This window comes from Cydia fagiglandana, chromosome 17 (assembly GCF_963556715.1).
Source record: "Cydia fagiglandana chromosome 17, ilCydFagi1.1, whole genome shotgun sequence".
In the NCBI taxonomy this organism is placed as follows: Eukaryota; Metazoa; Arthropoda; class Insecta; order Lepidoptera; family Tortricidae; genus Cydia; species Cydia fagiglandana.
The window spans coordinates 8,420,478-8,434,465 of NC_085948.1; the positions used below are offsets into that span (position 1 = coordinate 8,420,478).

Sequence of the window (13,988 nt, forward strand, 5' to 3'; positions counted from 1 at the left end):
AAATTGGGACCTAAATTATTTATGATTTCATCATCATCATTCAATATGATATCAACTACCTATACCTACTCGTACAATTTCAACGTACCTACACTGCCGTTCATTCCCTTAATTGCCACTCTCATCCAAAACACTCCCACATTCTTTATTCTAGATGGGTTTGTTAACTCATCAAAATGCATTCCTCCTCATTAAATATTCACCTTTTGTCCTCAGTGAGCGAGATCGACCAGTACCTATGGATGGTTGGAGGATCAGCCGGCGCGCTGGCGCTGACGGGCGTCGCGGCCGCGTCGGCCTTCTACCTCAGCACCCGGCCCAAGCCAGAGAAGCCCCTCGTCACGCTGCACGAGCAGAGCCTACTTGAACCGGTAAGTGCACCATTACCCACACTTGTTAACTATCTCTCTTCTTAGTTATACTCTCTCTCTCACTCTTTTCAGAGTGTCGAGGTCAACTGCTAACATCAGGCACAAATGTTGCTTGCCGTACGATTTCTCGCCATTTTCCGCGGTTGGATGTCGTTCTGGAAATTGCGTTCAGGGGTCTTTCCATAGGGGAGGGGGTGTCATTTTGTTAACTATAGGGTAAGGTAGACCTTATGCCTTTTGTAATAAGGTCCGCCGATGTACAGTTAGGAGTGTGGCTGTTTGTACAAACACTCACAGTAAAGTATGAAAGTACTATGCATAAGAACAAGATGATGCATGAAAATATCTTGGTTCAAGAAGAGCAGCTACAAATTTAACAGTTTATACTTGGGGCTGGGACTTTTCGTAAAGTCGGCTTAGACCAGCGGCACGTGATTCTTTAAGCGCATTCCCCATTGAAATCACGAAGGATCATCACTATCATCAGTTAAATAACTGTATGATTCTCCTTGATAATTATTTTAAGGCATGATTACAGTGAATATCGTATTATATTTTACTGGACATGTTTTAATCTGTTTTGTTACTCAGCTCGGATCAGCTGTTTTAATAATACTGTCAATTCTTCCGATAAGTCCTAGATTATAACCGATAACGGCTTAGAAGCTTTGCCTGATAGCTCCAGCAATAGGTACTGAGTAAAAATAATAATTGATAAAAAAAGTCTGTCTCTTAAAATAACAAATTGCAAAATTATTTCCGCGCACGATAAACTAAGAGATATTAGTCGTAATGGTGGACTATGACAAATAATATTATAAAACTTCACAACTATTACGTCTGCCACTCGTTCTATAAAAATCGTATTAAATTATAAATATAATGATGACGAAAGGGAACTCCTTTATACTGCGGTATCGGAGCTCTACTTGTCCTAATCCAAGCGGGCCGTGTGGACTTGGCAGAGCGCATCTTTGAGCGGTATTTTTAACTCATTGTACAACGAACAGCCCTGCTGGCTGCTCTCCTGCCCAAGTCTCTAACGAAAGTGATAGGAAGTACATCGTTTCCGAACTCGGGAGCCAAACCTTCAATTGACCAACTCAAACTTTGAGAAACTTTTACCGAGGTGCTAAGTGTAAAATGTCTCGACTAAGCTGCATTGTGTTTAAAAGACAGTGTTGATTGCGCAATACAGTGTTGTAATAGTTTTCCTGATATAGTTAGTGTGTTTCGTGTGATAAGACAATCAGGATGGCGTGCTGCGATTGTTGCATCGGGACCTTGCCCATTCGCCCTCCGATCAACCTGGCGGATCAATCAGAATCATGTAAAGTAAGTTAGTCGTTCAAACCATTTAAAAGATATGGAGAGTTTTAGGATATTATTGATCAAAAATCTTTAAAGAATATATCAATAAAAAAAAATTAAGAGCCTGTTTTAGTGTCCCATTGCTAGGAAAAGGCTTCTCCCCTTGATTTCCACGACTACCGTTGTTGAGCTTTTTCCGGCCAATTATTAATGAAGGTGTCTAAGTCGTCCCGCCATCTCCGTCTAGATCAATTATATTATTTTTATTAAATGAACTCTAATCCAGCCTGAATATCAAACAGAAAATAAATAATGGAAAAATATCGGAGCACCAGACCTGATATTAAATAATTGAATTATTTGAAGATGGTTACGATGTAATAGATGACAAATAATAAACATCATACTAAAATTAATTGGCGTTAGGCTACTTTGTAGGACTAATGCCGATCCCCACGAGTAGAGTTGGCAAAGCTCTTAATACATCGGGACTGGGGAGGACGTTTACACTCGTCTTGCCGAAGATACCTACATGTGAATCTTTCTCGTGGCCTATCAAAATAGATAATTTCTAGATTTTTCTTTTCATTGACTTATTTTGAATAATGTCTAGAAAATAAAAATAATAAATATTAATAATGTACCTAATCTGTCTGAATTCACATTATTTGCATTTCATCTAGTAGACCGAAAATTCGAAAAAAGAGATTACCGAAAATAAAATAAATAAAACTATCCAAGTATTCATCCTATTTATTTTAAATTAGGACTTCAGATAACTGATACTTTAGGAAATTAGAAAAAAATGATGGACTTCGTTGAGCAATTTATAAGATTTAGATTGACTTTTATGCGCTTTGAAGCGTTTGCGTGTTTTGTGAGTAAGATTCTATGTCTTTATTTTATTTTGTACAACCGTTAGATTCGTATTATACTGATTGTACTTGTTTGATATTGTAACTAACAACATTTACAAAATTTAAATTTAAATTATTATTTTGCAAGTTGATCGTGGTTACGAACCTCGTTCAAATTGCATTGACTTGTTCTTCATAAACACACGTGTGTAGCGTTTCAAACATTACTTTTTAACTGGGTGAATCAACTTTTCTTGCCATTAGTTGCCATGGTTACGGTCTCCTGAGTCACTCTTAAAATACTAGTTATTTCGTATTTAAATGAACCAGACTTGAATTTTTTGGTAGTTTGCCTTTCCTTAATGGGACATCTACTTAGCAGAAGCAGGTTTGTAGAACATGGTAGAGCAGCTCTTCTAAGAAACTATGCTACTAATGTCTCCTCTCCTGGCTGATGGGACAGAATAACAACAAGAAATATTTGATCGAACCAACTATTTAACCATGATCTAATCTAACTGCTGAATCGGCTCCTTTGAACTAGAAATAATCGTCCAGCGGCCCTATGTACTTAAAGGTTAAACTTATTTAAATATATATATATCAACAGTCATAACACTCATAACTGGAATATGATCTTTTGACACATTTTTATTTTATTTAAACATAAACTCTAAATATTCCAACAACAGTTGAAAATTATCGTAAACATCAACATTATTAAATTATGTACGAGTATGTCACATTAATAAATACAACAGTGTACGATTATTGCAATAATTGCATAGAATATTAAATAACTGTGAATGACACATAATAAATATTATCTGTAAAATTTCATTCAGAATTTATTTTTATTAATAATATTGGTACAACCTACTTTCTGGCTAATAGCAATGCCATCAATTTATACTTTATCTTGCCTTGTTATCTTATGATGAGAAATTACTATAAATTAAAAGTTGTGTAAAAACTGGTAGGGTCAATGTTACGTTCGTAGTAACAAACAAAAGTTTTAACAAATAAAAATAAAACACAGATCATTAGCATCCCATTTTGAAATTGTTGGCAAACCGTCCAGGAAAGTCACGGGACGTATCGAAAATTAAATGTATTGAAACCAGAACTCATTAAAATGTATAAACGTTTTAAAAACCATTATTATTTTTGTTACATTATATAACGCACAGTAATCCAGTTGTTTGTGTGTAAAAAATCCGAGAGATAATAAACATGTCTCATTCATAAATTACTGTTAATGTGTTTCAGAGATTTAGTTCGTTCGATTATCTTATAAACATTGATATGCCAGTTAATCTCGGAGTCGTTTATGATGTTCGTCTAAACCATAGAGAAATATAGTAAGAATAGAGTGCTTACTCCATATATCGGTTTTGATGCCAAAACGACTATTATTTTCGCAGTCGACATCTAGCATCGAGTAGCGGAATTATCAGTACTGTTACTTGATACTAGAATTCACTAGTGTCGCGACTCACGAAAATTGTATTGAACAACAATTTACAACTAATATTAAAAGCAGAAAGAGTTGAAAATAGAGTTCCGATTAATCCGGTTATAATTAAGCCTCTTGTACAGTGTATATTCTTATGTGCAATAAAGATTAACCCCCTTATTCATAAACGTTTCCTAAAGTTGACAAGGCGATAATAATCGTTTGTCCCTTTCCGACGTATTGGTATGATGGAAAGGGACAAACGATTATTATCGGCTTGTTAACTTTAGTAAACGTTTATGAATAAGGGGGTAAATAAATAAATAATATAAGTTGAAAATTGTTGAGAATTAGACTTTTCGGCTGTCGGAACATCTATTGTCAAGCAGTACTGATAATTTGGCCACTAGATGCTAGATGTCGATTACGAAAATAATAGTCGTTTTCGGTACTCAGGGCTCGATTCGGATAGATGTCTATTTCAAGACATCTATTAGATATCTTTTAGACATCACCAAGAGACGATAACGATATGTTTAAGATCTAACCTGTCAAAACTGACATTTGCGCGATTCTGGAGATACTCTTGAACGATTTCCACAGGATATGACTTAGAGATCCTATTCACATCTAATACATAGATGTCTTACTCTATCTAACGTAAAAGTGACATTGGTTGCCCGGATTGCGCTGCAAAACAGAACTAGTTGATATCTAAACTATAACGTATCTAGAATGGATCTAGTACGTGTCGTCTCTTGTGAATATCTTGAAGTTGGAATACGGCAGTAAAACTGATGTATGGGGTGAGCACTCTATGTATTTTTTTCTCTATGTTCTAAACAATGGACTCGGAGTCATAGTCAGCTGAAATATGTCCGAATGCTTTCCCGTTGAGTAATACTCACGCCAGTCGTTACTATAAATAATGTCTGTGAATGTTGAAGAAGATCATGGTCGTAGTCGCTAATGACAAGCTGTTGACAAATTTTTACATGAACCGGCGTTGGGAATTAATATAACTAGAGTTCATAAATTAATATATTAATTAATTATAGTGTCGAGGCTCGAGATTTGGTACAGTCACCTGCAATAATATGTTACTCTTCGAAGGCCGAAAAAATATGTGACACGCTCTTATGGCTCGACAAATAAGATCGTGTCAGATATTTTTGCGGCCTTCTTTGTGTAACATATTATTGCAGGTGACTGTACATCATCTCGTTTTTATGCCAGATCTTTGAAGGCTTTGATTTTGGAGACTCTCACCGAGTTTCCTTTCTCACTAGTGAATTCGGTCGACTAAGGTTCGGTTGCACCAAACTGTTCGTATCATTAAAGAGTTTGCAATTTTTTATGTATGGAAAGTTTCATAGTAAAGCGCCGTGGCGCGCCGGCTGACGTTGATCAGTCTGTCAAATGTGGTTGGTGCAACTGGCCCTAAATGTTTTTAAATTTTCGGTAGGTAGTCAATACATAATTGTAGATACTCGATTAATTGTGCAAAATAAACAAAATTGACAAACTTTCATAAACTATAATTAAAGAGGTCGATGCGTAAATAACTATAACGTAATCATAAATATACTTAGTGACACTTATCTGTCAATACAATGCAGAATGCAGTTTCAAAAATGCATGTATCAAATGCAATAAATCTTTTTTACATTGCAACGTGAACTGAATAATAACATACATCACGCGCATTGTTAATGTGACGTCAATGCATTATCTAGTAGGGCGATGTCTTGTGACATCTGAATCCTTGCCAATCATTTAATTATGTTACTGTCTCGTATTGACACGTGAATTCCAATGCGGTCCCATGATTCAATCATGCGTCTCCTATAGATGCTTTAATTAGTTAAAGGGTACAACGGGACCCTATTACTAAGACTTCGCTGTCCGTCCGTCCGTCTGTCACCAGGCTGTATCTCACGACCCGTGATAGCTAGACAGTTGAAATTTTCACAGATGATGTATTTCTTTTGCCGCTATAACAACAAATACTAAAAAAAGAATAAAATAAAGATTTAAATGGGGCTCCCATACAACAAACATGATTTTTTAACAAAGTTTAGCAACGTCGGGAGTGGTCAGTACTTGGATGGGTGACCGTTTTTTTTTTTGCTTTTTTTTGTTTTTTTTTTGCATTAGTCCGACTCGCACTTGCCCGGTTTTTTTATTGATAAATATGTTGCTATGCGACTATCGCACACGCTTAACGTACTCGTATATCTTAAAATTCTTTAACCCTTCTAATTTTGGTGTATGTATATTAAAACTTTGTGTCTAGACATGCCCGAATAGTCCACAAATTTTAAGGTTCCGTACCCAAAGGGCAAAAACGGGACCTTATTACTAAGACTCCGCTGTCCGTCTGTCTGTCTGTCACTAGGCTCATGAACCGTGATAGCTAGGCAGTTGAAATTTTCACACATGATGTATTTCTGTTGCCGCTATAACAACAAATATTAAAAACAGAATATAAAAATATTGGTATTTAAGTGGGGCTCCCATACAACAAACGTGATTTTTTTTGCCGTTTTTTTAGTAAAGGTACGGAACCCTTCGTGCGTGAGTCCGACTCGCACTTGGCCAGTTTTATTTTTTACACGAATAACATGTTGTAAGAAACGATTAATTTCCACTAAGATTAAAACTTCAGCGATAAATCTGGATAAACGAAATAAAAATGTCCGGAGGATAGGGCCGGCGTGTTAACACTCAACCACAGCGTCGTACACGTCAAAGATATGTTTACATTTTTCGCCTTATTACAAAGGCATAAGGTGCAAAAGTGTAAACATATTTTTGGCGTCGAATGTACAACGCGGAAATAGAACTCCAGCCAAACGTGTCCATGTCCACAATGTCACGTAGGTATTTGTGTGAGACTATATTTTTACATGCCAAGATCAACTTTGCAGAAATGACCTTCTCAAGAAATTCCTTGTCTTTTTTAGGGTTCCGTACCCAAAGGGTAAAACGGGACCCTATTACTAAGACTTCGCTGTCCGTCCGTCCGTCCGTCCGTCCGTCCGTCCGTCTGTCACCAGGCTGTATCTCACGAACCGTGATAGCTAGACAGTTGAAATTTTCACAGATGATGTATTTCTGTTGCCGCTATAACAACAAATACTAAAAACAGAATAAAATAAAGATTTAAATGGGGCTCCCATACAACAAACGTGATTTTTGACCAAAGTTAAGCAACGTCGGGCGGGGTCAGTACTTGGATGGGTGACCGTTTTTTTTTGCTTTTTTTTTGTTTTTTTTTTTGCATTGTGGTGCGGAACCCTTCGTGCGCGAGTCCGACTCGCACTTGCCCGGTTTTTTAGACAATCCGACGAATGTTTCTCGTAAAATGATAACAGTATTACCCACATCCATAGTATGGATATGGGTAATACTGTTAGTATTGATTATTTGATTAGACGGTAATGGATGCCATACCGTAACATGGATGCTGATGAGCAATAATGTGTCAACCCACATTAATTTTTCAATAAGATGTCAACTCAAAAATTGACGCTTAGGGGTCATCCATTAATTACGTCACACGTTTAGGGGGAGGGAGGGGGTCAAGAAAATGTGACATATTGTGACATGGGGGAGGGGGGAGACACAAACTTTGTGACGTCACTTTAACTTCATCAGTAACCGAAAATTTATTTAAATTATTTAGTTCGCTGTACATTTAAATAACAAGTTTTTAAAACGAAAATAGTTTTTAATCGTTTAATTTTCTTTCCTAAGCAGTTTTGGGTTATAAAATTACTAATATTTATATCGTCAAAAATATTTTGATAAAATATTAATAATACTTAGGTACTTACTTAATTCGATTTGGCGATTTCGTAGAAAAAATATGACGTCACACTAGGGGGGGAGGGGTTTGCCAAATGTGACCAAGTGTGACAAGGGGGGGGAGGGGTCAAAAAACCTAGAAATTGGTGTGACGTAATTCATGGATGACCCCTTAAAGTAGACATTTTATTGTAAAATGGATGTGGGATGACTCATTTGTGCAACACCATCCACATATTCTAACAGTGAACAATAACTAACTTCATGTCATACATGGGCTTGTAATGAACCAGTACAGTCAGCAGCAGAAGTTGCTAAGCGGGCGACGTGTTCAAAATGATCTAGACGCGACTTTATTGTTAAGAGGATAAGAGCGTGTCAAGGTAACTTTGAGCACATCGCCCGCTTAGCAACTTCTGCTGCTGTCTGAACCTACTAATAAACAATAATGATGTTAAAGATGGACATCACAGTGGTCAGTTGTTCGAGTTCATTTAGTTCATAATGAGGGCTGTGCAATATACGTACTAGTACAGTCGCCATCAGATATATCGGAGCGGCCAAGGCGCTCACAAATATCTGACCACGCCTCTATTGTCAAGGCGGTAGAGTGCGTGTTCAGCTTTTGTGAACACCTTGGCCGCTCCGATATATCTGATGGCGACTGTACATTACGATACGAGTGCAAAAAGTAGGAAATTCGCAACTAGAGGCTATAAATTAAAACACGACCGAAGGGAGGGTTTTAAATCGACACGAGTTGCGGATTACCTTTTCGCATGTGTGTTGTACAACGTTTTATAGTACATTATAGGCATTATTTATAGCCCTTTAAATTTTCGACATACGCACGTATTAGTAATGTAGCACCATATGTACTGCTGTAAAATATTTTCCGACAACTTCAAATGCAGAAGATTTTCATTTTCGAAACAATAACCTCGGTAGGCTTTACCTTTAATTTTTTTTGTTCTGAAGAAATCTGTAAAACATACCCATTGGAAGTATTTTTATTATATTTGTACGATGTACCTATAATAATATATCTTACTTGCGGTAAGGACTAGTCACTAGTAGAGTCTGGCGGAAAGAAAAGAGTAAAGTCGTGAAATGTATGGGAACCAATTCATTCCACGACTTTTCTCTTTCCGCAGAGACTCTATATAGGTACGAACTTCTAGCAGATCCTGGGTTCAGAAGTAGAAGCTGAGGGTGCAACCGGGACAAATGCTAAAGGGGCCCACTGATTAACAGTCCGCCGGACGGTATCGGCCCGTCAGTTGTTAGGAACTTTTTAAAATTTTGTTCTAACTGACAGGCCGATACCGTCCGGCGGACTGTTAATCAGTGGGCCCCTTAAGATGAGACTAAAATATAAATAATATTATTATATGTATCTGAACTGCCTAAGCTATATGTTTTAAGAGCAATAAATGGCAGTGACTTTGATGCAACTCGCTTTCAGCGCCCAAGGTCATTTCACTCAATTATAACTCTATAAATTTAAGTGGCGTTCGCCTAATGATTCCAGAAATAACGCAGACGCTTCAACATGTCACTGTACCGGCTAAAAATACTGCTGTCGGCACATTTTTTAACTTGGCAACTGTTGACCACTTCCTTTTAACCTTGCGCACCAAAGCCAAGATCAAGTTGTGTGACGCATACCTAACAATTTGATGAGCATTATCAACGATAATTATTTCACTAAACGTAAAAGTAGAGTTAAAATGAGTTCAAAAATTGTTTACCTACTGACTCCTTGATGTGATTCCTGATATACTTGCGGGATATTTTTATTGTAAATCTGGATGAAATGGCTCAGGACCGGGAAGTGGCGTACTCGAAGAGAGGCCTATGCTCAGTAGTGGGCGATAAAAAGTCTTATATATGATGATTATTGTAATTATATTCGATGAGAAAATTAAGACAATGATAACGCTTTTACGGTGGATAGAATAAATGATCTGCAGCCTAAACCCTAGCCTAAACTTGATTAAACATTAAGTACATTATATCCGTCTATATATTGTTTCACGAAATAGAATCAGATTACAGTCTTATATCAAAGGATTACCTATGTTATATAAAATACTAGCTACCCGCCCCGGCTTCGCACGGTTAAACCTTAACAAATTATTTACCTAAACCTTCCTCAAAGAATCACTCTATTGATAGGTGAAAACCGCATGAAAATCCGTTCAGATCCGTTCATCCGTTTTTGAGTTTATCGCGAACATACAAACACACAAAGAGACAGACGCGGCAGGGGACTTTGTTTTATAGGATGTAGTGATAATATCTTTATTGTTAGTTTACAGAAGTGCCTATAATTTAAAGAAAAACATGTTTACATTTTGAACGGCAAAGAACGAATTCTTGACATTATAGTTCGTTTTTTTAGCATTAGAAATAAGGTAAACAATCTTGATGTGTCATTTAACTGAAAAACACATTTTAAAAATAAGTTACGGCAAATATGTAACAATTATGAATCTAATACGAATAATACGATCATTTATATTCTTCTGCTTTCATAAGTAATAGTTATTGATTTTTAAAAAGCGTTTTTCAATTAAAAGACATGTCAAGATCGCTTACCTTCTTTCTAGTTCTTTCTAATGCTATGAAAGTAAGCAAATGTTCTTTCAAGATCACAGTTGAATAACCCCATGACCTATAAAGAAATTATGCGCTAAGTAATGTACTATTCATAATGTAATGAACATGCAGCTTGCCAAAATCGTTTGTATCTATCCCACAACTGACTTTGACACGTTCGTTGTTCCATTTGTCATTGTCTGTGATATATATTTGTAATATACCGTAACATGTAAGATTAGTTCACACTACAACTCAAAATACGGAGTTACCAGGCCAAACGCATAATGTCATTGGGTTAGCAGAGAGTTATTTACATGTTGTATTAGTGAGTCTGTGTAACATTCTGTGTTAGTTTGTTTGGCTGCATTTTTGAGGTCAATGGAAGCGTAAAATGTTTGAAATTTGCAATGGGCATATGTTGGACGAGGTGAATGGGGTCATAAATAACCCGTTTACAGCTGCATGTTGCGTTAAGGAGATTACTACTGATTAGTTCTGTGTCGTGGGGATTCAGGCTAGTGACCTTTTACTTCAACTTTCTTCGTCTAATAAAGTTTCAGCTAGCCAATAGTTAAAAATAGCTTAAGTAATAAATAATATTTTATTGTCAGACATTTTTAACCAACATTTTCCTTTTGTTTCAGGGTCCAGAAATGGTCAGAGTGTCAAAATTCTACAAAGAAGCAAAAAATGGTCGATATCTTCGTTACCTTCACGAAGATACGCGTACTCTGTACGAAACTTTCCGCCGAGGAGTTAAAGAATCAAGTAAGTGTTTTGTGCTTTAACCCTATTTTGGATGTCGTTAATCAATCGTTATCTTTCGACATACATACCTGTGGTAAAAAGTTACTACTCTGCACTACGAAACCGAGGCTTATAATTTAGCTTCATACATACAATTAGATACACAGTCGTGACTCACTGCCTGCAGCCGTCGCCGCAAAATTCACAATTGCGAAGCAGGGAGTGCCCCAAGGCACAATTCTAGGGCCCACCTCATTTCCCTCCACGTTTCCGCTCGTTAACGATAAATACGATAATACACGTTTATTACAAAATATTGCTAACATGAACCTCATCGGCGAACAGGCTTGGGTACAGTTAAAAGTATTGCTACTGAAGTAGTCGAGCCATTAATGTTTTTGCTATCTTATTGCCTTCGAGCCTTTTTGCGGAAAAAAATTAAGCGGGCTTATCCGTGGAATATTCCTTAGCAGCGTTGCATTGAGATGCATTTTTAGATCAGCAGGATAATAAATGTACGCGATAATATTTAACATTGTTGCTTTAATGGAGGCAACGGGTTTTATGGCCAGTTTAAGTTAAAAGCTTGTTTAATTTACTCACCAGATAATGGCAACTGTCTCGGTTGGAGGGAAAGTCCAAATAAGCCTTACGTGTGGCAGAACTACAATGAGACCCTGCTGCGAGCGAAGAACTTTGGATCAGGACTATTATGTCAAGGTCTTACACCGGGGCAAAACACATTTATAGGTGAGATATTTTTTTTGGACATTCTGTTCGATGGAATCAAGCTAACAATCAGATTGAGCCTTCTTGGCTATTAAAGTCATATTAATTCATGTGGAGTTTAAAATTTCTTTCCTGACCATATTTGGATAAATATTTTGTTTTTTCAGGTATATACTCACAGAATTGTCCAGAATGGATCATGACAGAACAAGGTGCCTATTGTTATTCAATGGTCATAGTGCCACTGTACGACACGTTAGGAGCCAACGCATGTGCCTTTATTGTTAATCAGAGTAAGTATTTACCAAATACATACTTATTGTGGAATCCTTAATTTTTTTTTCATTAAAATTGACATTTGAATGTTAACCGGATAATTTATGTCGTTACTGGTTTAATCAAAAGCCTCAATTTAAATGATGTTTTTACTCGTAAATAGTACGAGTGTAAACTAGGGTATCGATAATAAGTTAGGTCAATGTGGCTAATTCCGTCATGGGGACTATTCCGTCCACGAGCCTAGGTATATATTTTTTTGTTTTTCAATCGTGGAAAAAAAAACATTTGCTTTTGATTGCTGAAACTAAAAGCTATCGCTGCTTTGTCGACGAAATTATCAATGATCTCCGTTGTTCGAGAAAAACGCTAGTGGACGGTTAATAGTCCCTATGAGGGAAGTAGCCACATTGGCCTTAACTGAAAATACGCGTTTAAAATTTTGTCTACAACAATATCTGGGGCGCCAAGTCGAGCAAAACAAAGACGCACTGCCGTACCATCCTTTTCCCGAAGCGATTCGGGCGATTTTCGACGTCCTGTAATTTTGTGCTGGCAAAAGCTAGAACCCTGAATTTACAGTGATTTAAATATTTCCAGCTGACATGTCGCTCGTCGTTTGCGAAGACGACAAGAAAGCGAACCTGCTCCTGGACCAGGCGCCGCGGTGCCTGCGGAAGCTGATCACCATCAAGGAGGTGTCGCCCTCCACGCACCAGCGCGCCAAGAGCCGCGGCGTGGAGATCATCAAGTTCAGCGACGTCGAGTTCCAGGGGGCGCAGAAGGATCACCCCTGTGTCGTAAGTGATTTATCTCATCATCATCATCTCAGCCATAAGACGTCCAATGCTGAACATAGACCTCCCCCTTGGACCTCCATACGTGACGGTTGGAAGCGACCCGCATCCAGCGTCTTCCGGAGACCTTAACTAACAAGGTCGTCTGTCCTCTATCTCTCTGTCTGTGTGTCTGTGTGTGTGTGTGTGTGTGTGTGTGTGTGTGTGTGTGTGTGTGTGTGTGTGTGTCTGTATGTGTGGGTGTCTGTATCTTGTAATTTACCTAATCCCCACTAATACATACATAAACTAACTCTGTCTGCTTGTATGTCTTGTCTGCTACCTCTTCATTTTAAACCGCTGAACCTATTTTGATGAAATTCGGTATGGAGATAGTGAGGCATCCCACGTTGACGAAGTTGCGGGCAGCAGCGAGTAAAGTGGTTACAAGTTTTTAATGTTGTACAAGCTTGCCTTGCCTTGCTTAAATAGCAATCATGTTTGGCTAGCCAAACTTGCACATATAATTAAAAATTAAAGTTTCTTGCTTGTGTATAAAGATCAGAACAACCCCTAGACCCTAGAATGCTTCCTAGCTTTCTAATTTTTTTGGATTCATAACTCACAAGCTGGCACATCTTTAGACGCTATAAAATATTTTTATTGGCCTATTGTGTGCTATAAAAGCTATAACTATCGAAAGCATCATAAAAAGCAAATATTCTAACGATCTACGTTTCTGGAAGATGGCTGGGAATCAAAGAATTGTGTCTAGTCTCGTACATTCCCAGACAGAAAAAGAAATGAACCATTCAATTCTCCATTTCTTTCCTCGAGAGCTAACAATGGATTGGCATTCCTAGAAACCTACCGCGGCTATATTTTTCAATGTAAATAATTTAAACTGTTTGTTAGAAACGACTTAAACGACAAAAACTTGCAAAAGTAGTTGATAATAATGCACTAATAACTGCATATCATGGCCTTGTAGCCTCTATATTACGATATGGTGTTATTTTTTGGGGGAACTCAGTCAATAGAGAAGCTGTTT

At 37.4% G+C, this 13,988-nt stretch overlaps 1 protein-coding gene across 3 annotated transcripts in view; it reads left to right on the plus strand.

Annotated features, from left to right (window-relative positions):
- Positions 1–13,988, plus strand: part of LOC134672386 (long-chain-fatty-acid--CoA ligase 1) — a 78,850-nt gene that overhangs the window by 52,944 nt on the left and 11,918 nt on the right. For 2 of the 3 annotated variants that reach the window (XM_063530259.1, XM_063530258.1), the window contains exons 3-7: positions 217–371; positions 11,054–11,177; positions 11,763–11,906; positions 12,053–12,178; positions 12,762–12,961. In XM_063530259.1, the coding sequence (XP_063386329.1) occupies positions 217–371; positions 11,054–11,177; positions 11,763–11,906; positions 12,053–12,178; positions 12,762–12,961 (749 nt within the window). Of the gene's footprint in view, positions 1–216; positions 372–1,359; positions 1,707–11,053; positions 11,178–11,762; positions 11,907–12,052; positions 12,179–12,761; positions 12,962–13,988 lie in introns of those variants that run through there. The other variant, XM_063530260.1, reaches the window with a different exon arrangement.